Consider the following 25,429-nt stretch of genomic DNA (forward strand, 5'->3'; position numbering starts at 1 on the left):
GTCGCTGTTGCCCTTGGCAGCACTTGTTTCTCACAGGCTGCCACGGTATTCGCTGCATTATGCGTTGCTATGGTAGCGCTCCCATAATGATCATATTGAGGCGGTGGGAGACATTGGAATGTCCACTCCTCTAATGTGAACAGGAGCATGCTGCCCCGACATCAGCCCCTGGCCTCCTTGCCAATTTCCTGCCCCCCCCCCCCGGGAGGTGGTTTTGGGCAAGCGTCTCCCTCCTCACCTGTTCTCTGGAGTGTGTGGACCATGGGCTGTCATGTACCACTGCCGCTGCAAAGAGGGGCCACTGCGCTGTCTTCCCACCCTCTAGTAGAGTCCCCCAGTCATCATCGCCATTGTGGGGGTTCAAGGATAGGCACTGTGAGTCAGCTACGAGAAGCGCCAAGTCTTTTATTTAACAGTGCGGAGAGCAGCAGGTGCCATCATCCCAGGCAACCAAGCTCCCTCACACTAACTCCCAGCTGTTCCAGAACCTGTGCGAGTTCTCGAACACAAGTAATACATAACACAAAGTCTTCAAAGTGCGACAAAAAAGCGGATGATCCTGTGTTTCACGCAGGGCCAGTGGCAGGAACCTCCATAACCTGGCAGCCATGACTAAGAAGGCATGGCCCCCGGATCTGGAGCAATGGAAACAGAGAATCTGAATGACAAGTAGAGGAGCAGAATGGATGGAGTTAGAGGGAACAAGTAACAAAAAAAAGCCCAGTGCACAATACATAGTGTTTTAAATTCCACAACAGGAAGCCAATGTAATGAAGCGAGGATTGGGGTTGGGAGGTAGACTCCCTCCTTATAGCAGGATATAGCTCCAGTCACTTTAAAGTCTGGCAGAATGTTGCATCCCCGAGATAAAAAAAACAAACCTAGGTGATTTTGAATGGAGCAAATTCATTTATCTTAATGTATTCTTGAAATACATCTCAACTTGTCTTTGGGTACACACGATGGGACATTATACATGAATAACTATGCGTCCCTTGAATGTTGGTGAACCTCATGGTATTACATTGTGGTATAAGTGATGTGTCCGATAATTTCTTTTTAACTTATGGTGCTTTACGATTTCTTGTTAATGTATACCATTATATTATTTAATATGTTGCTCGCTATGATGTTGGTATAATAGTTACTGGACCTGAGGAAGGACAAATTAGTCTGAAATGCATAGGTCCCATGTCTGATGCATCTGAAACTACTTGATATCATTTATCTAAAACCTATTGAAAGATTAAATCAAGATTATAATATGCAAATGAAAACATTGGTACTGGATTGTTTACTGAACAAAACATTATGAAATAATACCACATAAGTGTGGTTCTGGGAGTGCAGCCCACACCGCTGGCTTCACGGCCAAAGTCTCGTTTCGAGTGCCATTTCACAGAGGCACCTCACCAGTGGGTTTGCACCCCATGCAGAGAAAGTAAGATATCAAAATAGGAAAAAAGAATTCAAAATTTAGGTTGCACACACTCACTTCTCCTCAGTGCTATCAGATTAAGAACAAAGAGTACCAGCATGTACAAGAAAATATTTTTTCCCCATCTCCAGCTTTCTGCGCTCATTCATTTCCAAGTGGATGGTAACCCGATTGTACAACTTAAAATCCAGGGATGCAGACGTCAACTGCAATGATCTTTCTGGGTTTATTGAGGAGATTAATGGCGAATTCCTCCAGAACATGGCATGACCAGTGTGCTGGCAATAAATGCAGTCCTTGCGAGTATCCTTCATAGATATGCTTTCTCCCCCACAAGTATCGCAATCCTTGAATAAAGATTTCTACAGGTGCTGTCTCAGGACCGGACATGCTGTTATTAGACACATTTTTTTAAAGTCACCAACCTGACGCCTTTTTTCATGGCGACATTATTACCTGATACCATCTGAATGCAGTGCCATGGGGGTTGGGCTTTGGTTAGAGCGTGTAAAGGGTTTACTTCTTAGAGATTGCCGTTATAATGGCAACTACCTTCTTGATGATGGGAAATTATTCTCATTGAATCTATAAAAGAGCCAGACTGAAGTCATACCCTCTGGCACCTGTGCCAAACCCACATAGAAAACACTGGTTGACATTCCCGCCATGTCCCACAGACACAGTGTGCACCATCTACAAAGAAGAAACAGGTTATGACACAAGCCTTGAGGTGGCAGCTACAGGTAAACAGACCAGCATAAAAGTAAAGGTACACGATATTGTATTAATCTAAGAATGAAGTGGAACTGAAGTTGTCAAGGTGAGGACTTAAGCAGAGATGCTTTCCTTGATCTTCCTGAAGGTGGGGGGGGGAGGAGCGGGGGGGGGGAGGACAGTGTGTCAATTGGTGACACCCGATGTGAAAGGATGGGACACAATGGGCCCCAATGAAAAACGTTAAAGCTACAACACATTTTATATGCGATCCTGGGGCTTGGCTGGAATTCCGATAGTCTACTAGTGCATAAAGAGATCAGCTCAGCAATGATCTGTGAGCCATCGCAATAGTTGAGAAATTGTGCATAGCAGCACACTGTGGGACAATCTCTGTACTCACCTGCTAGGGGGCACTGCCGCAATCGAGCTTCACAGAATCTCAACTGGTAGCCAAAGTGCTAGTTTGAAAACATTTCTTGCCACTTTATCGATGACATCAAGGACAGACTTTTATTTTAAACAAAGATACTTAGCAGTGAGCTTCATGGATATCACAGGAACCCTTCGAGTGTCAGCAGCCAGATAGATTCTAAATCTGTTTCAAGAGCTGCCATCTTCCTATTCGGATGTCTGAGCACTGCCTGATAGAGGAAACATTGAAACGTATTACATACGGTGACAGGTTGTAGACAAAACATGTCTAGGGCATGTATTTTATTTGCTGTTCCTGACAAGGGACCATGTGTTATTAACACCCATGTCCCAATAGGTATAGGAACGAGGATTGTGCATTCTTTATTGATAGTCGCAGTCATTCTAGCCACATGTTTCTTTTCCAACTATAATACTTGTATTATCAACAAGCTGATTATTTGGCGACATGAACTAAACAATTATTTCAGCATCAAAGGCATGACAGCCCAGTGGGTGGCGCTCCAGAGGGTCTTGCGTAGGGCAAGTAGCGCATCTAAGGACATCCCAGTGGCGACTGTGAATAAGGGATCATCTCAGTAGGAGATGACAGCCAGTTGGAGAGAAGTAAGGCATACATAAATAGATGTCATGGTTAGCATGATTCACGATTAGCAGCAACCAGGAACAAAAGTGCATATTAAGGGAGTACTCCTGATTTAATCGCCAAGTAAAATGAGCAAAGGGACCAAAGTTTGACATGCCCAATACTAGCAACATTGAAATGTTATCGTTTTGGACCATCACACGTTTTTATTGACCAGTAATTAAGATCGAATTAATAAAATACTGTAATGCCACACATGCTGCTGTAGTATACAGTATAAACACCCACCAGATGTGCTGTGAGTGCAACAATTCCATTTCCTGTCACTAGAGGTCCTCATGCAGCCAGGCCCACAGGAGGCTCTCTCTTCGTTTCATCCAACCCCATTTCCAGTCAAAAAACCTCAGTCCAAATGAAATCAACTATGAGGAGTGGGGTCATACAAACCTAGCATCAACATATGACCTTGATGAGAGTAACCGCTGACCCAGTGCTTCTGTGAGGATCCGAGTTAGTTTTCTTTTCCTCAGATCCGCATGTTGGGAGACTATGGCCCAAACATTGCTAGGGCCCTGTGCTTTCAAGCACCCCCACTCTTTGAAAGACAAGTTCCACCCAGTTCCACTTTCGTCTACTGTCGAAGACCCATTCACATACCAAAGCGTTTCCCAAAAATTGTTCCGTTTGTCAGCACCCATCAAGATTTTGATTTCCGTGAATATTTCCTCAATTACTTTGCTTACAGGTATAGTTAAAAAGGTGATTCCCATCTGTCACTACTGGGGGATTTCCAAATCTAGGGGGTTTCTACCTCGAGGCAAGGCAGTAGGGGCGTACCAACTTTACAGCATGCTTAAGAATCAATTGAAAGGGAAAGGAAGGCAATGTTATCAGTCTCCAAGAGATTTCATCTGAGCAAATGATGCAAGTAATCTAGCCAACAACCAAATATAGCAGGACGACAGCTACCTTGCTGCGGTTATTTCTCACAGCATACCCTTGTAGTCGCTCAGATAGATACTGTGTTTCGAATGCATTCCATGATAATCAGGGTGAGGAAGTAAAAGTTATTAATACGAGAACCCCAGAATGGGTAGTCTCATGGCCGAAAAGCAGAGGTGTCATCGTTTAAGAAAATGAATGCCGTCTTGAAGATAGAGAAATAGAGTTACTCCTAAAAGCCCTTCAGCTCAATATGCTGCACTTTCACCGGCCCATGTATAGATAAATCACCAATCCAATCTGACTGCTCGCTTCTGCTGGGTTATTCCACCACCATCAGGCCAATTGCCCACTAGAGATCCTCATCTGATTAAAACAGAATCCCCCCATTCCATAACCAGAGCCATCAAAAGCATTGACTGTTGTAGATCTTTAGAGAATCCTTGCTTGTAAAAAATAAAATAAAAAACGATGTGATGTCTATCTAGAAGATAAGCATTTCAGTCTTTAGAATCTTACAGGGTGTGTAAAAACATGTGACCATATTTCATCCAGTGTCATTATATTTCTTGATTATTTCCCCACTGTTACAGTTTTACAATATATTTGTTAGTGTCCCCATGTTGCAAACGTCTTACCCCCCCTCCCAACCCCCGTTACAGAGATCTGCTGGTCTTTTCCCGGTATCAACAGTTTTACTCATCTGAATAAATCAATAGACTCGAACATACCAAATTATCAATATCTGGTGGGTGAAAATGTATAGGAAAAAATGGTATTGAAATGGTTCAAAAAGGGAATAGAAATGAAAAATAAATGTAATCCCACGGTTTGCCAATTTTAGTTTGAACAAGTTCATCTTGTGTGCAGGACCTGCAGACATTCTACCACTTTGAGGTCGAGGCTATCTCCGGTCCCATTGAAGTGCCTGCATTTCACAGTTCTGGCAGCAGCATTCAGTGTTGGGGACTCCAGCTCTGTCAAGCATCCTTTAGCAGTGACTGGCTATGTTAGGGTGGAAGAGGATTGCTCCAGCCATTCTGCACAGTGGTTGCATCACAGCAGGAATGGGACAATTGGAGAGCGCAGAGGGGGGTAGTCACGGAACTCCTTCAGGTAGCTGCGATGCTTTCCTTTTGCCCAGATGGTCATTTGGATGAATCCAACAAGAGTAAACAAGGCAACTGAAAGGGGAAAAACAAAAATATCAAAAGCCGGTAAGAAAGAAGCAGAGATGCCATGAATTGCAAAAAGGGAGAGAACACCAACAATGCACATAGGACATCCGCTCAAAGAAAGCAGTTTTCTGCTCTCAGTTATTTTGATTGGTTGTCTACCTTAATATTTGAAATGAAATACTACACATGATCCCATCCACAACTCACCTGGAAGACATTGGGTCATGATGGAGAAACCAATCCAAGAACCCACCTAGTAAAGAAAATAAATGTTCAGTGCAAAGAAGAAACAAAGTACAACACAGCACAACAATTATCTAACACTCGGTACCATGGCTTCAGATGTACCGTTACTACACATACATTGTGTTGTGGCAGGACTCATCTAAGCAATGCCTCCAGCTGCTGTTCACCGACCCTTAGCAATACCACCTAGCAATAACGCCTAACAAGTCCCTTGACAAACCTCCAGCTAATACTCACCCACTATCTGGATTGACACAGAATAAAGGCCTTAATAGCAAAGGCCTTTATACAATCTGGTAGGGAGGGAGTATTTACCCCCAGCTAAAAACTGGAGGTAAATCCAACCCCTACCAGCAAAAACGGCCAGTGTTACCTGCAAATTCCCCCCATGAGTCCTATGGGACTCGATGGAATAGGGATTTACCGCCGGCGCCTGACCTCTTAATATATGCTGGTATTACTGGCATGTCAGGTGCCAGTAACGTTATTACTGTTTGCCAGTATCCTGGCGGTAATACCAGCAGCATACCGTCAAACTCGTAATGACCCCCCACTGCCTGGGAAATTGGGACACTGCATAAGATATACATACTGCAAACATGAATCCCCCACACACACACAAGGCCTTTGCTATTTGGGTCTTCTCTTTAAGATTCTTGTGATGATCATGGAGCATTGCAGATATAGGAATCAGGTGTTCCCCAGGTGCACTTTCCACTCCTCCAGGGTCAAATTACAAATTATTGGCGGACACCACCAGTTCTTTAGCAGGTGCTAAAAATAAGGCCATCTGAATGCTGTCTCCTTTCAGGGATCAGAATATTGATTCCATGAAAAGGCATACAGATTCACTCTATAGAGCAGGAAAACCTGTGCACGGAATTTTCACTGATATTATCTTTTGTGCGTTGAATCCATTACAGAATGGGTCTGACACAGAAAAAGAAGTAGAAACAGTTATTAACACATGTTGCCCTGCGTCTGCCTAGATCTGAATGAGGCTATATGGGAACTGCTGAATCCTCAACTATTACTCATCAGGGATTATTACAAGTTTGCTGGTCTGGTATTAAAGTGCTGGTATTAAAGTTTACCGGACAGGCATTCTGGTAGGGAGGGAGTCTTTACCGCCAGCTAAAAGCTGGAGGTAAATCCAACCCCTACCAGCAAAAACGGCCAGTGTTACCTGCAAATTCCACCCATGAGTCCTATAGGACTCCATGGAATAGGGATTTACCGCCAGCGCTTGACCTTTTAATATATGCTGGTATTACTGGCATGTCAGGTGCCAGTAACGTTATTACTGTTTGCCAGTATCCTGGCGGTAATACCGGCAGCATACCGTCAAACACGTAATGACCCCCACTGCCTGGGAAATTGGGACACTGCATAAGATATACATACTGAAAACATGAATCCCCCACACACACAATGAGAAGACACACTGTTAGGAAAACACTCTGATTTGCTCATACTTTCATTCTCATTACGAGTTTGGCGGTGTGGGTTGGTAATACCAGTGATTTTTTTTAAGGTAAAGTGAAGGAGTTATTCTCCTCCACATTACCTCCAAAAATCACCTACGGACGCCATTAAATGTGGATTTACACCGGCAAACCGCCACTTGTAAGCAGGTGGTATAACCGCCTGACCAAGTGATAGTAGCAGTAATTCCATTGGCCGGTATTCCACCAGATTAACCGCCGGAATAGCAGCAAACATGTAATAAGCCAGTTTAGTTCAGGTCGTCTCTGCATATAGCTGGTGCCAGACACCAGTGGCAAGACACATTAATGGAACGAGTAGAGATTAGAAATCGATGAGCTGATGGCTCATTTTTTAAAAAGGAAAATATGGCTTCTTACCTCGTATGTATAATTGGGACAAGAAACAAGCAAGAAGAGCCAGGTGAGGGGGTTCTTAGTCGGATATGGGATCTTCCTGGTCTTGGAGCCTGTAGGTGGGACAAGAACCAGGACATTAGCAAGCAGTGGCTGCTTTCCAGCATCTCTTCAGGATTCCACGAGGTAAAAAGTGTACATCCAGTCTATGTTCAACGGTTTAAGTTGTCAAACTAAAGTCCCCGTCAATTAAATCTAACATCCCGAATTCCATTCAATGACAAAACAGGATTGCTAGAAACATTCTCCTAGAAATGGCAAAAACTATATGAAGCAGGTAAAAATACAAACTGGGCTGGAACATGCATAAAACAAAACAGCAAACATGAAAACATTGTGCAGCTTATAGAATAAAGCACAGCAAAAATGTCAATGGCAAGGAATACGCATTGCATGTTTACATAGTTGAGCCGAAATGACGCACACAGCATGGTGTGCACAGCACGTTGCAGAAAATCACCCAGAAACCAAAGTGACTGACACTACCCAACCTTTGGCTCTCCATATGCATTGGACTACAACTCCATCCCACCAGCCTGCATAGTCAATAGTAAGAGATCAAGGTAGTTGAAGTCCAAAACATCTGGAGAGCCACAGGTTGCAGACCCTTGACTTGAAACTATTAAACATACCCAACATTACTACATTTAAATAATCCGATACATCAGTTTCTCCTCATTATGCTTTGCAGTCTTACAGAAGGAACAAGTTACTTACCTGTAACTGTTGTTCTCCAGCATGGGTCTGGCATGGATTCACATGCTCATGAATATTCCCCGTCGTCAGGCTGGGAATCCTCGGTAAAGAAAAAACCAGTATCAGTTTCGTTTCTGATCTGTCTTTCGTAGTAATAACCAATCACTGGTCTCTGCGTCATACTGACCACAGCCAATGACTGCCCTCTACCTAAGCACCGCCTCTGGCAGCCATCTTCAGATTTGGAAGCACCTGAAGTGGCAGTATGACCAAGTGAAGAGCCGCAGAGGGGTAGGCGGGAGGGTTCGCATGTGAATCCATGCCAGACCCATGCTGGAGAACAACAGTTACAGGTAAGTAACTTGTTCCTTCTCCAGCATGGGGTCTGGCATGGATTCACATGCTCATGAATAAAGAATACATAGCAGTACACACATGCACAACCACGGGAGGTGGCAAAGGCTCAACATTAAGCATTGCATCAAACTCAACATTAAGCATCTTACCTCCTCACCAGGCTCACCTCAGGCGAACAGGTTGCGCAGCACTGCTTGGCCGACCCTGGACTCCTCCCTGGAATCCCGATCGACGCAGTAGAACTTCGTGAAGGTGTGCGTCGACCTCCACGTAGCAGCCCTGCATATGTCCAGCAGGGGCACACCAGAAAGGAACGCCGTGGTAGCTGCGATCGCTCTGGTGGAATGGGCTCTCGGACGGCCGGGCAGCGGTCGGTTTGCCAACCGATGACAGTACATGATACAGCCGGAGAGCCATCTGGAAATGGAAGCCTTCGAGAGAGCCTTCCCCTGATTGACAGGTCCAAAGTTCACAAAGAGTTGTGACGTCTTCCGAAAACACTTTGTGCGGTCCACGTAGAACTTCAGCGCTCTAGCCACATCCAGCGAGTGCAAAGTCCTCTCAGCCGGCGACGAAGGCGACGGGAAGAACACAGGCAACACCAAGGGTTCGTTGAGATGGAAGTCCGACGGTACCTTGGGCATGAAGGAGGGGTGCGTCCTGAGCACTACCCTCGTGTCGTGAAAAGTCAAGTACGGGGCCTTGCAGGAAAGGGCCTGGATCTCTCCCACCCGTCGTGCGGAGGTGATGGCCACAAGAAACGCTGTTTTCCACGACAGAAACTTCAACGGGGCCGAGTGCAGAGGCTCGAACGGAGGTCCCATGAGCTTGGTCAGCACCACGTTGAGCTCCCACGCCGGGGCCGGAGCCTTCACCGGCGGGAACGATCTGAACAGTCCCTTCATGAACTCTTTCACCAGACGATGAGACCACAAGGACGTCCGTCCCGTGGTTCTGGTGTATCGGGAGATCGCAGCAAGATGAATCTTGATGGACGCGTGTGCCAGTCCAGCTTTGGCCAGCGTCAGCAGGTACGGCAGAACTTGGGGAGCCGTAATCCGTAGAGGGTTAATCTTCTGTGCGTGGCACCAGACAGAGAACCTCTTCCATTTGTGTCCGTAGCATTTAAGAGTCGAGGACGCCCTGGCCTTTGCAAGAACCTCTCTGCAGTCGGCCGGTATGTCGTATCCTCCAAACTCTAGCGCTGCAGGAGCCAGGCCTGCAAGTTCAGCGATTTCGGGTCGGGGTGGAGGATGGCGCCTCCTTCCCTGGAGAGCAGATCCGCGTCCACCGGCAGCTTGATTGGCGGGGACACTGACAAGTCCAGAAGGTCCGGGAACCATATCTGCCTCGGCCACGCAGGTGCGACGAGGATCATCCTGCACCGTGACCTCTTGAGCTGGTTGACGAGCCGGATTAGCAGTGGCAAAGGAGGGAACGCGTAGAGGAACAGGCCCTCCCAGGGGAACGAGAAAGCATCGCCCATGCTCCTCGCCTGGGGAAACCTGCTGGCGAACCTCCGGCACTTGGAGTTTGTCGCCGTCGCGAACAGGTCGATCTGGGGTGTGCCCCACCGTCGGAAGAGGCGATCCACTAGATCCTGCCGTAGTTCCCACTCGTGGCACGAGCGCAGCTCCCTGCTGAGTGAGTCGGCGATGGTGTTTTTTATCCCTGCCAGATGAAACGGCACCAGAAACATCCCTTGGGCGACTGCCCGATGCCACAGGTCCTGCGCCTCCTTGGACAGTGCTGGGGACCTGGTTCCGCCCTGTTTTCTGATGTAAAACATGGTGGTGGTGTTGTCGGTGAAGATCCTCACCACCTTGCCCTTGAGGGACGGAAGGAAGGACCTGAGGGCCCAAAACACTGCACGGAGCTCCAGGACGTTGATATGTAAGGATTTCTCCGTCGGGAGCCAAAGGCCCCTTGCGTGCAGATTTTCGGTGTGCGCTCCCCACCCTTCCAGGGAGGCATCCGTGGTCACTGTCTCCTGGTGGGCTGGGGTCTGGAAGTCCATGCCCGCCGTCAGATGCACGCGGGTGCCCCACCACCGGATCGCTCGTCGGAAACTCTCGTCGAGTGTGATCCTTTCCTCGAAGTTGCCCGTCGTTTGGATCCAGCGCGCGTCCAGGAACTCCTGCAACGGGCGCATCCGGAGCCTGCACATGGGAATGAGGTAGATGCAGGAAGACATCATTCCGAGGAGGGACTTGATGGACCTCACCTTGGCCGCGTCGGCCACCAACATCCGCTGCACCTTGCCCAGGATGATCCTGGTCCTCTCCTCCGACGGGGAGGCCCAAAGGGACACTGTGTTGAGCCTCGCTCCCAGAAACAGAGTGTCTTGCGCGGGTACCAGGTGGGATTTGGCGTAGTTCACGGAGAATCCCAGGTTTGTGAGAAGTTGGACGGTCCTTGCCGTGTGGACCACGGCGAGCTCCCTTGTCTTGGCTCGGATGAGCCAGTCGTCCAGGTAGGGGTAGACGTGGATCCCTTCGCGGCGCAGCTGAGCCGCCACCGGTGCGAGGCACTTGGTGAACACCCTGGGTGCCGACCGTAGACCGAAGGGGAGGGCTTTGAACTGGTAATGCCGCCCTTGGACCACAAACCTGAGGAATTTTCGGTGCCCCTTCAAGATGGGAATATGGAAGTAGGCATCCTCCAAATCCAACGACGACAGGAAGTCTCCTTCCTCCAGCTGACCCAGGACGTGCTGGAGGGTGACCATCCGGAACTTTTGCGCCTTGATGAACTTGTTCAGACGTCGCAGGTCCAGGATGGGGCGCCATCCCCCCGTCTTCTTCTTCACGAGGAAGTATCTCGAGTAGACTCCGGAGCCCCGAAGCCTCTTTGGGACGAGTTCGATGGCGCCCTTCTTGAGCATCGCCTTCACCTCCAGGAGAAGTTGAGGGACGTGAAGTTCTTTCCTGGCCACGGGGGGGACGCGCGGACACTTTCTTTGAAACTCGAGCGCGTGGCCCCGGGCCAAGGCGTCCAGCACCCAACTGTCGGTGGAGATGGACTCCCACACGCTGACGAAGCTCGCCAGCCGGCCTCCCACCGGGGTGCTTCGATGGGGGCCCGACCCCCCGGCCGGTTCAATCCTGCTTCGACGAGGCTTTAGCGCCTTGTCCTTGGCGACGACGGCGGGGTCCGCCAGGCTTGCCTCGTCCTCTGTAGGCCTCCTGAGATGACGAGCGGGCCGCTTGACGGTAGGAGGAGAAACTGCCGCCGGAACCTTTGGAGGCGCCCTTGCCTCCGCTGCTCCGAAAGGGCGTCCGTCGTTGTTGCAGAACTCCAAGGGCCCGGGCCGTCTCGGTGTCCGCTTTAATGGCCTGAAGGGAATCGTCCACCGTTTTCCCAAACAGGTTGTTCCCATCGAAGGGCATGTCCAGGACTCTGGTCTGAACGTCTTGACGGAAGTCCGTAGCCTTGAGCCATCCACGCCGCCTAAGGCAAACGCCGTTGCCCAACTGGCGGAACCCAGTGTCGGCGATGTCCGTCGCAACGGTAATGGCGTGGTCCGAAGCCACCTCACCTTCCTGCAGGATCTCCAGGGCCTCTGCCCTCTTGTCGTCCGGCAAGAAGTCCAGCAGGGGAGCCAGTTTGTACCAGAGCTCCCTGTCATATCGGGCCACGATAGCCAAGGCGTTGGCAGCTTTAATCGTGGTCGCTGCAGACGAGATGACTCTGCGTCCCATAGCGTCCAATTTCTTTCCCTCGCCGTCCGGTGGGGAAGTCGATGTGGAGGCCGCACCCCCCCCGCTTTTTTCCTGGCCGCCGCGGAGACGACGGAGTCCGGGGTAGGCTGCGCCCGGAGGCACAGGGGGGCCGTGTCCGGGACCCGGTACTTTTTCTCGTACCGGTCTCTTCTAGCTGGCGTCGTGGACGGGTTCTTGAGGAGGGTGAGCCCCTCATCCCAAATGTCGTCCAATAGAGGCACCGCGAGGACCGTCTTCCTCTTGGCCTCGCGCCGCTGATAAAGGAAACCTTCCTTCTTCTTCTCCTCAGGGCAGAGTTGGAAAAGCTCGGATGCCCTGGCGATCATTGAGTGGAACGATCCAATCTCGTCGGGCGGAGAAGCCCTGGTGGGAGGCGACGACGGTACATCCTCGTCGTATACCTCGTCGTCCGTACCCGTCGCTGCCGTGTCAGTCCCCGTATCATCCCCTCGGGTGGACGGGGAGGAGGGCTGGAAGGGGCGCGACGGCTGAAAAGGAGGTGGAGGGTGGATCCTTCTTTTCTTGGTAGGGGGAACACCAGAAGGTCCCGGTTCTGGGTCCCCCGACGGGAGAGGTTCCGTCGGCAACGGTAGTCTCGTCCTTATCTCAGAGCATAAGGACTGTATAGCCAACAAAATGGCCGCCGAGTTGTCTCGCGGCGCTGGCAGAGGGGAATCCGACGGGCGATCAGGGGCCCCGTCGGTACCCTCGACGATGTCGTCGTCACCTGCGTCGGGATCCATCCCGACGGGCCGGTCTTCTTCCACGCCGAGGCCGTGGCTTAAGACCTCGACCAGCTCCTCCTCCGAGGTTGAGGCCGAATCTACGACGACGCCCTGCCCCCCCTTTTTCTTCCCCACGGGGGATTTCACGGGGGTCCTATCGATGGGCACAAAAGAGGACTCCCTCCGAGGTGGCAGGGAGACTCTGAGCCCCGAGGTCGCCACCACTGGTGTAGCCTCCACAGGCTGAGCCAGGGCCGCCGCGACAGTTTCGATAGAGGGCTTGGCCGGATGGATTAAGGCCTTCACCACCTTAGGTGCGCTCACCGCCTTATCCTTGAGGGGGGGGGGACACTGCCTCGCTCCCCCTCCGCCTTCGAGCTCGACCGGGGCCTCTCCAGGAGCTTCGCCGGGTGCTCGGCCTTCCTCTTACCCGACCCAGAGCGTTGGCTCGTGGTTGATGGTGCCGGGGAGGGTGCGCCCTGCCTGGCGCCCGTAGAGCCCGACCGTTCGGCGCTCCCGGTGCCAGCGGACTCGCGGTGCTTGGCCTTATGTTGGACCCCCGTCGCCGTGGCGTCCTCAAAGGTCTTAGAAGACCGCTCGGATTTCTTCCTCTTCTTCTCGCCGGACGGGCTCTTCCCTTCTAGCCAGTTGGCGAGACGTTGATGGCGGTCCTTCATGGTCCGCTCCGACATGTTGCCGCAAAACGCACAGTTCTTCTCCACGTGCGTCTTGTCCTCATGTAGGCAGTAAAGACAAAAAGAGCGTTCGTCCTCCTTGAAGACGTTCTGCAGCTGGCATCCAGGGCAGACCCTGAACAGCTTTCCGGGTGTCGAGCTTCCCTTCTCCTGGGCCATGGCCGGGCCTGAGAAACTTCTGGAGTCCTCCAAAAGCGTAGCTCGACGAAATCTTCACCCTTGAGGGGCGCAGACGAATCCGAAACGGGTCCCTGTTGATCGGATGGAGAGTTGGTGGAGCTTGAGGCTCTTTTGACCGAAAAAACGAAGTTTTTGAGAAAAAACGTGAAAAAATAGCACTAACGCTCGAGAGCAATAGCACGAGGATCCCAACACATGAACGTGCGGTAAAAATCTGAAGATGGCTGCCAGAGGCGGTGCTTAGGTAGAGGGCAGTCATTGGCTGTGGTCAGTATGACGCAGAGACCAGTGATTGGTTATTACTACGAAAGACAGATCAGAAACGAAACTGATACTGGTTTTTTCTTTACCGAGGATTCCCAGCCTGACGACGGGGAATATTCATGAGCATGTGAATCCATGCCAGACCCCATGCTGGAGAAATGTACTGACACCACCACCCTCCTCCGTTTAAGGATGGATGGGTGACATTTACATAATGCAGTATGGTGAAAAAAAATGGATCTCTGCTGGAACTGTCAATGGACAGCAACATGGCAGTTCCAGAGTAACAAATTACCTTTTAAAAAAAAATGGTTTAATTAAACCTTGTACATTATACAAAAATATCCAAAGAAAAAAGAAACATACAGATCATATACATATAACATTTCTTTAAAAAAAAGACTATAATCATTTATCATTTTTCAGACACGCATACTAAAATGTTCCTATCTTACAGATACTATGCACAGACAAATCTGTCAACCCTGAAGAATTTTACGATTCCCAATCTTATTTCACAGTCCGAAGAGGCATTTATGTAGCTTCTACTGCCATTAGTATGGCCTCAAAGCGCTCTGAGGATGAACGCCCTTTGGAAGACTGTAGTCCATGGATTGAGAAGTGATAAGAAGAGTTGAGAAATGCAAGTTTGCATTTATAGCCATATCAAAAGTAGGTAGGGAGTGGCCAGGTCCCCAACAGCAGCCCAATACTATCAGGTGAGGGGACGGGTGCTTTGTCAATTGTCAAAAGAATTAGAGAAGTCATAAGAGTCAAGCTATGGGTACAGCTGGACCGAACGTTGCGTGTGCCTCAGCTGTATACTTTGGATGTGGCACTCGGGCCGAGGTTTACTGCATAGGATGGGTGTAGTCAAACAGCATGTATCGCAGAAGAATAAGGTTGTGCGGACTGTACCCTTGATGTGACATCTCTGTTCCCTGGAATGCAGTGCATGAGGGTCTGTTGAACATAGACTATGAGGTAGCGTCGAAGGACTCGGAGGGGGTTGCTTGTCGGAATAGGGGCGAGAGAAGTGGACAGTCACTGCTGGATTTCAGCCATCAGTGTGTACAAGGTGGTCAAGATGTCCATAGACATGTCTCTTGGTGCAGGAGTAGCTGAAGGTGCCGGTGCTGAGCCAAGTGAAGGGCTAAAAGGCTGGTGGGCTGCCGACGCTTGATGAGGGTTTGGCACAATGGAGTCAGACTCCCCTTTGCCCCCTTCCTGGTCAGAGTAAAATTCCTTGGGCATGTCCTCCTGTGAACTGGTGTAGTGTGTTGGAGACCTCCTGGGGGATCCCAGAGGTGCCAGAGTGAAGAGTGATGCAGCCTTGGTGGGTCTAGGCAGGAAATCCTTAGCTGGTGGCATTTCCCTCACCAATCTAGAGCCCTTAGCAAACAAGGAGATGACTGGAGCCTGCGGAGCAGGAGCCGTTGTTGATGGGACGTGTCAGAACCACTGAAGAAGGTCTAGGCAGTAAGGATACTCTGGGTGCTGTAACCGTCGTGTGGCAGTCGTCGATGGAAGGCCAGTCTTCGTAGACGGGGCCTACGTTGAGGTACTCGTCGTAGGAGCGGTTGTCGATGGGGCGATGGACCTGATGGATGAGGTCGACAAAGCTTGTGTCGATGAAGTCTTTGGACTACATGCCCCTTGCAAAGGTCTTGTGTTTGGCCGCTGATGGAATCTGCCCACCTGCCGGTAGGCTAACCGTCGAAGGAGCTGGTAATGGCAGCCAACCTCTCTGACCTGGGTCTCGCAGCCATGGCGATCATCGACGAAAAAAGCATAGGAGCATCTGACAATTTCACCTTCTTTGGGATCTTCACCAGGGAAGCATCATCAAAGGACCTCGACCTCTTATCAGAGGAAGAACGCTCTTTGGACCTGCCAGCCCTGGAAGAGGCATGACTACGCCTGGAGGCCGCATCAGAAGCCTTCCCTTCCTCGATCCACACCACTGATCTCCGATGGCGGTTCTTCCGTGTCTTGGAGGAAAAGAATTGGCAAATCGGAGAATCGTCCGCATCATGGTCGGGATGTAGGCAGTCAATGCACCTGTGGTGCCGATCCTCTCTAAAGATATTCTTCAGCCCGCAGTTCTCACAGGACCTGAAAAGGCTTTTCTTCGTGGCCTTCGCGGTGTTAGGGAGAATTCTCTGTTTAGGCTGAATTTCCCTACCTAGTGAGTCCCCCAGCAGCTTTGCTGGATTTCTGGGGTTTCTTTTTTTTCTCCTGCCAAGAGTGGGACTCTTTTACCCTCACTCTTGGACATGTTGAAGTGTGTTTTCTTGGTTAAACCTTGTGTTGAATGGGCTATGGGGTCTTTTACTCCATAGGGCCTCATGTATTTTTGTGATGTGGGTTACACAGCACCCTCTGTGCCGTGACCCAGGGGTGTCCTAGGGACTCCCCAACATAGACTCCATACCCTGGGACTGACTACTGTCTCCCAGGGCATGTAAAGTCACCAAAGACTTTGCTAGTCTTGAATCCTGAACAGAACCAGTACAAACCATCATATTGTGGACGTACTGGCTGGGGCAATTCGATTGCCCCAGGGTCTGTTAGTCGAGGGGGCACGTCTCCGTCCCCCCTGATCGAGTTTTGGCTGGTGGCAGTGGAAACTACGTTTTATATTCAACCGCGAATATTTTCCTATGGGATTTCCCATTGTTTTAGGCTAACACATTTAATTATTTATTTACGGTAGCCTTAAACATACCGCCGGTTTATATATTTATTATTATGACTCCGGTTGGGACTTTTTGCCAAAACTTGATTCTAAAATGGCGTTGGCGTTCGCCTCTGTAACTCTGACCCAAAGTGGAGCCCTTTGTCCCACTTTTGGCGGGCTTCTCCACAGAAGCCCTCCAAAGTGGTGCCACTCTGTCTGGGGTACTTAGGAGGGGTGGAGGGGGATTTAGGCACCCTGGACTGAGTTACCTTGGTAACTCAAGTCGCACTCCGTCCTGATTGGCCCAAGTGGTGAGCCGGCCGGCTCACCACTTAGCATGTTTGAGTGACAGCTAGGCTGGGTGAATGGGGGTTTGCTGCATAAAAGCAGGGCTTTGGGGACTGGAACTTTAGAAGTCGCCACAGGACCAAGAATCCGACGAGGGAAGAGCTGAGCCGACCTGCTTCGACGACACCACCCGGTGGAGCCCTGCTGAACCGTCTCACCACTTTTCCCGACGACCGAGAAGAACTCTTAACGGAGTGGCTCCTTCCCTTGACTGGTGGGGACAACCAGTTTTCGCCTTCTTTTCGCTTCTCGAGGTATCTCGTGGCCACCTTGCCAGTGCCAAGCACCCCGGCAACCGGAACCCCACCACTTTTTACCCCAACCACGAAAGTCGGTACAACCCTTTGACCGGAGGACTCCGCGGCTGGTTTCTTCCCGGGCAGTGCAACGACCTTCTTCTTCTGCTCTTCTGCGAGAACTTCTTCTCCCCTGACCGACGTCGAGCCTTGCTGCCACTGCCTGGAACAACTGCCACCGCTGGAGGATCCTTTCCGCTTAAGGTACCGTGTTCCGCCTGGCTTCCCTTGCCACCGACTGTACGGGGTAGATTTAGCCCCCGGCTTTCGAACCTGGGAGTGCCTGGAATACCCTGGCTAAACTTCTAAGCCACTCTAAACTCTTTGCAAGACTTTGAATCCCTAATAACAGTGTGATCTTGGGCACATTTTCGCTCCGGCTACTCTAAGAGTGGGCCCTGCCTAGTGACTTTTGCTCACCTGTGACTTTGTGCTTCTTTGAGCCTATTGCAAGTGTTCTGAACCTTAGAGTGGTGTGTTTAACCCATTTCTGTTTCTTTTTATCCCTTCCTTAAACCTACTAGAGTGTCATCTAACGTTAAGCGCTCACCTCTGTTTTAATTATGTGGAGTTAACTTAGAGTTGTCTAGATAGGAGTAAGGGTTGAAACTGCTTTCATTATAACTGTGTTTTAAGTGTTTTTACTATACTTTGCTAGAGTGTTTTCAACTTATGTGTTCTTAAAAAAATAAATAACTATATACTTTTGAAAACAAGCTCTGGTCAGTGTTTGCTTGTGCTATTGTGTCTGAGTACATATTGTGTATACTTTGCATACTGCCTAACTCTTCTTGAGGGAAGTCTGACTGCTCAGCCACAGCTACCAGGTAAATCTGGGTGGTGCGGACTGCTACCAAGTGGGTTTACTGCTATACCTGTAGTCTTAAATCTTTTGCAGTGTTCCCCAAGGGAACTGCACAGGTTTCTGCCTAACACGCGGCCTTCACAACAGTGTCGAAGTGAAGGCCCAAGCCTAGACGTGCGGCGCCACGAATTGGATAAGGATTTTCCATGGCAAAGGGTTCCCACCACTGGTAGTCACAACATGACTGCCGAAGAATCGATGAATTCTCACAAAAATTGGCCAAAAAAAAAAAAAAGCAAAAAGTTGAGGGATTTCAAAGAGCGAAACACAAAGACTCCCAACACGAGAAACGTGTGGAAAAAAATATGACAATGCCACCAGGTGTGGAGCTTAGGAGGTCGAGTGTCATTGGCTGGGGCAGTATGACCCAATGGGACATTGATGGGCTATAGAGGAGTTGAGCAGTTTTTTAGCTTAAAAGGTAACCCGCTTTAATTTTACCAAAGATTCCCGGATTGACGATAGGGAATATTCAGAGCATGTGCGCATCCATGCAAGATCCCATGCTGGAGAAAGAGCATTAGCAAGATTTAAGTAATGTTGTTCTTCTAATTGATTTCTACCTCCCACAGATTCCTAATCTATGATAGACACCCAAAGCAGTATGAAAATGTTGAGGAGGAAGGAGAGCAAGGACACCACCAAAAGGACCGCCCTACAAAAACGAGTGTCCTGGCCTGAAAGGGAATGCAAACGTTTGCAGAGACTACCACGGTGCAGCCTGGCAGATGCCCAGAACAGCCACTCCTCTGGTAGAATGGACTCTCAGACACTTAAGGACATCCTTCAAAGCTAGATCATAGCATTCCAAGATGCAGAGAATGATCCACCTTTACACAGTAAGTTTAGTCACAGCCATGCCTGCACAAGCCCCAGAGTAATGTGAAGAGTCAGGAATGAAACTCGGACACACGTTAGCCATGTTCTTGGTTAAAGACTTTTATTGAAAACAAAAGGGTTGGGAAAAGGCATCCCTGACCCTGCCCTAAGAGCAATGTCCCTAGCTAAAATCGAAACTAAGGATCTGTCTGCGTCAGGATGTAAAAATTAAAACTGTCCTTGTGTCCAAAAGTGCTATTCTGACCCTCACACTATAAACTATAAGGTGAAAAAGGGAAATGTCTTTAACTTTAGGTGCTTGAAAAAGAGTTAATAAAGGAAGAATAACACAAAAGGTCTCGAAGGACAAAGAGTCTTTGTTTCAGAGGTTGATTCCCTTCCCCTGGATCCCTCTTACATTTCTTCATCAAACAGTTCCTTGTCTTTCTTGGCCCACAATAGCACTGTCACATGCAAAGCTGTTTAGACTTGCAATTATATTTCTTTCAGAATTTCCGGTTTTGTTTTCTGCCAGGAATTTGTTCTTTCTTGTATGGATAACAGCTCTAATATTCCTTCTCATGACTTCTCGTATCAACACACTCTTGTAATTGCCTGGTAAACTCTCCTGGCAGGGCTTCCTATATTCACTCCCTTGTAATTACCCAGTATACTCTCCTGCCAGGACTTCTTTTATTCACACAATTTTTCTCTCCACTTCCACAGTTGTGTATCCCTTTTTGTTGCATGATATATCCTCTTGATATATCATTCAATTTGGGTTCTATTTGCATTCCATACATTCACGTACTGATAAGAGTTTTGTTTGCAGTTCACTTCCATGTTTCACAACTAGTCTCTTTGCTTTCTCTCCCTCTTCTGCTCTATTTATTGTGGTTTGTGATTGGTGGGGTCGCGGAAACGTCCCGGGGTCCCCACGATCCTTGGGTTGACTCACCGACTTGTCGGCTTTCTAGACTCGTTCGCGGTCAACCGGCGAAAGGTGCAACACATGCTTTCCTCTTGTGAATGCTATCAATTTCACCTCCCCTAGGGGCATTCTCCATTTCCTCACCTTCCCCCAGAAGCTCAATGTCTCTAGAGTTCTGGTCTTCTTCAGGCTAGACTACTGTAACAGTCTCTTCCTCAATCTGCCTCTTTCTTCACTCAGTCCTCATCAACTAATCAAGAATAGCGATGTTACTTATCCTTGGTGTCAAGCCCTGGGACCGTATCTCTCCAGCCCTAACATCTCTCCACTGGCTCCAGGTTTCTGCAAGGATCAAATTCAAGATCTTTTGCATCATCCACAAGGCTGTCTGGGGCCTGGGACTACACTACCTACAACTCTCTCTCACTAAATATTTTTCTTCCAGATTCTTTTGATCTTCTCGCTAAAATTCTCTGCTGATCAAACGCTTCTCCAAGTAGAGAGCAGGGGAAGATCTCTCTCCTCAGCTGGCTCCCTCCTATGGAACAGCCTTCCCCCTTTCTCTGTCTTGAACCGGACCACTTGCAGTTCTGAAAACAACGCAAGACCTTTCTTTTCTCCTCCTCCTTCCATGCTAACCATCCCCTCTGTTGCTGAGATTGGTAGCCTGGTTCCTCAAGACTCCAATGATATGATATGCCATTTATAATGCGCCTATACACAAGTGTTTCAAGGCGTGACGAGGCAAGGCGGGGGGGAACAGACGGAAGACAGAGACACCGGTCTTAATAGGCCAGATGACTGAGATCGTACAAGTGCAGGGGAGGGGAGAAGTGCGGGGGGCAAAGTGGCAAAGGGGCAGTGCAGTGCATAGGATAAACAGTAAAATAATAAAGACAATAAATAAAAAGTGCGGCCAACTGGTGGCAAGTGCAAGGATAAGTGCAGACATCAGGTCTCAAGAGCTGGTAGGGGGGTGTAGGGATACAGAAACAGTTCCTGAGTGCAAGGATTGCCGCAGTGGGGGGGGAGGGGTACGGGTACAGGTGTGCAACTGGCCCATGTCCCCGCCCCGAGAACAGAGGGTAGCCAGGTTACCAGTGCAGTATCAGTTTCAGCCAGGAGATCAGCAGTGGAGAGGAGGAGAGAAAGCAGAAGCAAAGAGGAAGGTCTTGAGGTGCTTCCGGAACCAGAGATGGTTCTCCTCAAGTTTCAGAGAGGAAGGAAGGCTGTTCCAGAGGGAGGCCCCAGCAGAGGAAAAAGGTCTACCACCAACTTGCTGCGTGGAGAAGCGACTGACCCGAAAGTAGATATTCATGAAGAGAGAGTTTAAGATATTGAGGCCCCAGGCCCCAGAAGGCCTTGTGGACAATGCAGAGGGTTTTGAACTCAATCCTTGCCGCCACCGGAAGCCAGTGCAGGGATTTCAGTCCTGGAGAGATACAATCCCTGGGTTTTAAACCATGGACAAGTCTTGCAGTCCTGTTTTGGATGAGTTGCAGAGGGCGGAGAGTAGAGGCAGGTAGATTAAGAAAGAGGCTATTGCAGTTGTCCAGCCTAGAGAGGACCAGAGGCCTGGAGACAGTGAGCTTCTGGGGGAAGGAGAGGAAAGGAAGAAAACCTCTGAGGAGGTGCAGCTGGTAGTGCGACTTCTTAGAGACGTCAGAGATGTGAGGAGAGAAGGAGAATGTGGAGTCGAAGATGACCCCAAGGTTTTCAATAGGATCCTGAACTTCTGCCCAATCGCCCACAGCACCCTCCTCCACCTGCACTGCTCTCTGGGCCTACACCTGCCTGTCGGGTGTTTGCCTCCGCTCTGCCATTACCTTTTGGGTGGTAGACCTCCCTCTTCACCTGGGATGTTTCCACCCATGCACTTACCTGTTGCCTCCCCATCGGGCACCTCTGGCACTTCCTCCCCTAGGGGATCCTAATAGCACTTGGCCCCACCCACCCTCTACCCCCTTTTTTTAAACGTTTTTCTCTATCTGCACTTGCACGCTCTGAATGTCACAAGACCTAGTAGGACCGCTGTCCTTTTCAATTTATTCATTGTCAATTTCATTGTTTATTTGCTGCCTTGGGGCGCTTAGAAAAACTGTCTTGCTGTATAAGCGCCTTAAAAATATCGAATAAACAAACAATGACATTCTCTTTGTTCTGGTGTCTCCTGCGGCTTCGCTTCAGCATGCCCACTTCGCTTTAGGCTCCAGTAGGTAAGGTACTGCTTTTTGAGATCAGCAAATGCCGAGGAGTCTTTCACCGGCTCCTGGTATTTCTGCAGCGCGTTCCAATCTTGCAGGGTCTCTCTTCTTCCTGGATGGTGAGCCGCCCGGCGCCACCACACCGGTCTGTGCTTCTCAGATTATTAACAAACCTCACGTAGAGTTGCAACATTCTCTCGCCAACAGCAGTCACATCTAACACTTTGAATTTGGTCTTTATATTTCCGTGGCACAGGTGTTTCCGGGAAAAAAAACAGAGCGCTCGCTGAGCTTGTGCCTTCTTCCGCTCTGCACTGCTCTTTCCCTCGTCCCAGTATTCGGGCGATTCTGGGAAAAGTCCATTGTTGATGGTTGGTTTAAAAGGCTTGGTTAATCCCTTTCCAATAGCTCTGAATGGTAATTCAGTTCAGGATGATGGATCATTAGAACAGAAAAAGGTGGACTTGTCATTTCTACAAAGTAGACCAGAGTTGGAAGTTTGGTCTATATGATTTGGTGAAAGGTTTTCAGTATTCTCCTTAGGAGGAGGTGTAGATGTATGGCAATAGGCCATGCCGGTATTAGGTATGAGAGTATTATCTTAAAGGGTGAATGGGGGATACCATGAATCATCCAATGAAGCCATGACAACTCCCCAGAGGCTGTCTCCTCCTGTGTGACCCTCCCTCATATAGCCACACCCAGGGTCAGGATCAGGTAGCAGCTGCTGTCCCCTAGCCACATGGGAGGAGGTCACGGCCAGGAGATCAGTGATGACTGCATTGGAATAATCACAGTAACCAATGAAGAGACATAGTAGCTGAGGGCACGTACTAGGTCCAGCCGATGCAGTCGTTCCTTTGCCTTATTAGGATGAGGCAGAGGAAAAAACAGAGGAAGATGGATCTTTTGAGAGATGAAAATCCGAGATCACTTTTGCAAGAAAAAAGGGTTTTACTCTCAAAGTCACATTCTCTTTGGAGAAAACCAAAAAGGGAGGTTTAACAGACGCCTGGAATTACTCACCATTCTCACAAAGTGATGAAAACCAGAAAAAACACCTTAAGGATCAGCAATCTAATAGAACAGGAATCAAACTGAGGTCCCAAAATGAATGTCAAAACTAAATTTAAACACCACGCTGGAACTACAAACTGGCATGGAGGAAACTGGTTACTGTGAAGCATCGTGAAGCAAGATACAGACAACAGATTCAAAGTTCAAAATAAAAGGGTTTATTAAATCAAATGTCAAGAGGGTAGAAGGCCTGACTTGCCCTATGCTAAGATGCGATTAACCTACCTGAACGAAAATAAGGAAAGTCTTAGTCTGATAGTTCATCTTAAAAGTCTGTCTGTGCCCAAAACCCATCCTTGCACTCACAACTAAAGCTAAACAATGAGTAGGAATGTCAATAAAAGAAATGGTCATCAACCAGAGAAGCGGATCCACAGGGAGTAGATGTGAGGACTCCCTCAGGTTTCTCACATGCCCATTCCCAATAAAAACAGCTTCCAACACAAAGGGCTGATGTTGTGCTTTGAGGGGGTAGTAACCTTTTTTGGATCTCAGTCCAATCCCATATAGCATTATTTGTTCCAAGTGGATCTTCTTGGCAAGTGTTGGAAGGTAAAAAAAAAAAAAAGTGGTCCGTGGGGGACTGACTTTGTATAGTAATGATGGAAAATTGGGGAAGTCAGTTCTGATAATGGTTTCTTCTGGTACACCCAGGAAAATGGCAGAAGGAATGTCGGTATTAATTCCTTCCACTTGAATAGGGACAGCTTTCTTGATCCCCATGTACACATTATTTTCATCTAGGGGTGGTGGGGGGAGCTTCTTTCAGCTTTTCAATTGGCACTAGGTCAGCCCTAACTGTATTCCGTTTGCGGCCAGAATCCACTAGGACCAGTACTGGGACGCCATTAACCATTGCTGATTAATAGGTGGATTGAGAAGATGTGCCACAATAGAAATCACTTTGGGCTTCTCTCTCATCGTTGTTTTCTGGATAGTCCCATTCTTATCCCACCATACACCTGATCTCCATGGGTTCCTCTTTTCAATTCTGTGGGCAATGTCTAGCCAAATGTCCTGGTTCCTTAGAAGAAAAGCATGTTGGAATTAGGAGTTTTGTAGTTCAGATATCCTTCCTCTTTAGTTCCTTCCTGGGTATGATTTATTTTCTCTTCCCTATCTTTACCTTCTCCCCACTATATGCATCTCTGAACCCATATGGGAATTCGATCTTCTCTTTAGGGACAAAAGGGGGTTTAGGAGGTCCTTGTTTTCTTTCCTATCTTCGGGCCTGTGCAAAGAATGAAAATACGTATTTGTGTAAGAAAAATTTTGGGCGGTCTCAATGGCTAGTGAAAGGGTAGGTTTATTCAATTGTAACACAGCCCGTTGGAGTAAGGGAGGTAAAGAAATAATAAACTGCTCCAGGCTTAATGCTTCTAATACCTTGTGCAATGCTTTCCTTCCTAAGCACACTGATAGGGGGGGGGGTTTGACCTGATTTGCCAGTTACATAGGTGTTTCTCCATGACCCATTATAAAGTTCTGAACTTTTGGTGGTAGAAATTACTAGTTTGGCCTACCCGTAGTAGGAGCCCTTGGGTTTTTCTTGGGCAACTATTCATCTTTCTAACCCTGTTTGTAGTCTTTGTTCAGCTTCTATCTGATAGGTGGCTAGTCGAGCGATCACAGCTCCTAAGGAAGTAATTTTGTCTGGGGAGGATAAGGTGTCACTTGAATCCTCTTCGGAATAAGACATTAAAAAAAAGCTGTTTCAGATCTCACTTCCACATCCCTTTGGCTGGCAGAAGTGGGGTCCTCTTTTATTGCCTCTCCAGGAGCGGAAGGGAGCGAGATGGAAAAGTTCCCCTCCTCTAACGTTATGGGACCTAAAGCACCGGGTCTAATATAGGTTCGGGATTCTCTGACTGACAGGGTAATCTTATCCCTGTGTTTTAAGTGATATGTGGTCAAGGGAAGGATGTAAAGGAGGACCTGGGAATTCAATCATGACATTTAACGGGAATGTGCAGTTGGAAAGCAATCGCCCTCTTCAATACTGATACTCATACTGAACCTTTACAATAGTGTCCTTCCCTACTGTCTGCTGAATTACCAACCACATAGGGGCCCCTCAATTTCTATCAGTTGAGCCGCATCCCACTCCCGACACCATTTGTGAAGGCATCA

The 25,429-nt window shown here is 48.7% G+C and overlaps 1 protein-coding gene across 4 annotated transcripts in view; it reads right to left on the minus strand.

Moving 5' to 3' along the window:
• Window positions 1-2,833: 2,833 nt before the first annotated feature.
• The window catches only part of TECR (trans-2,3-enoyl-CoA reductase), a 338,617-nt gene continuing 316,021 nt past the window's right edge, over window positions 2,834-25,429 (minus strand). For 3 of the 4 annotated variants that reach the window (XM_069603954.1, XM_069603953.1, XM_069603951.1), the window contains 3 exons: window positions 7,405-7,493; window positions 5,501-5,546; window positions 3,267-5,299 (listed from right to left, as the gene is read on the minus strand). In XM_069603954.1, coding sequence (XP_069460055.1) covers window positions 5,172-5,299; window positions 5,501-5,546; window positions 7,405-7,493 — 263 coding nt within the window. In that variant the 3' untranslated portion in view covers window positions 3,267-5,171. Of the gene's footprint in view, window positions 5,300-5,500; window positions 5,547-7,404; window positions 7,494-25,429 lie in introns of all 4 variants that reach the window. The other variant, XM_069603950.1, reaches the window with a different exon arrangement.

Source organism: Ambystoma mexicanum, chromosome 3q, assembly GCF_040938575.1.
Source record: "Ambystoma mexicanum isolate Mex_15411 chromosome 3q, UKY_AmexF1_1, whole genome shotgun sequence".
Lineage (NCBI taxonomy): Eukaryota > Metazoa > Chordata > Amphibia > Caudata > Ambystomatidae > Ambystoma > Ambystoma mexicanum.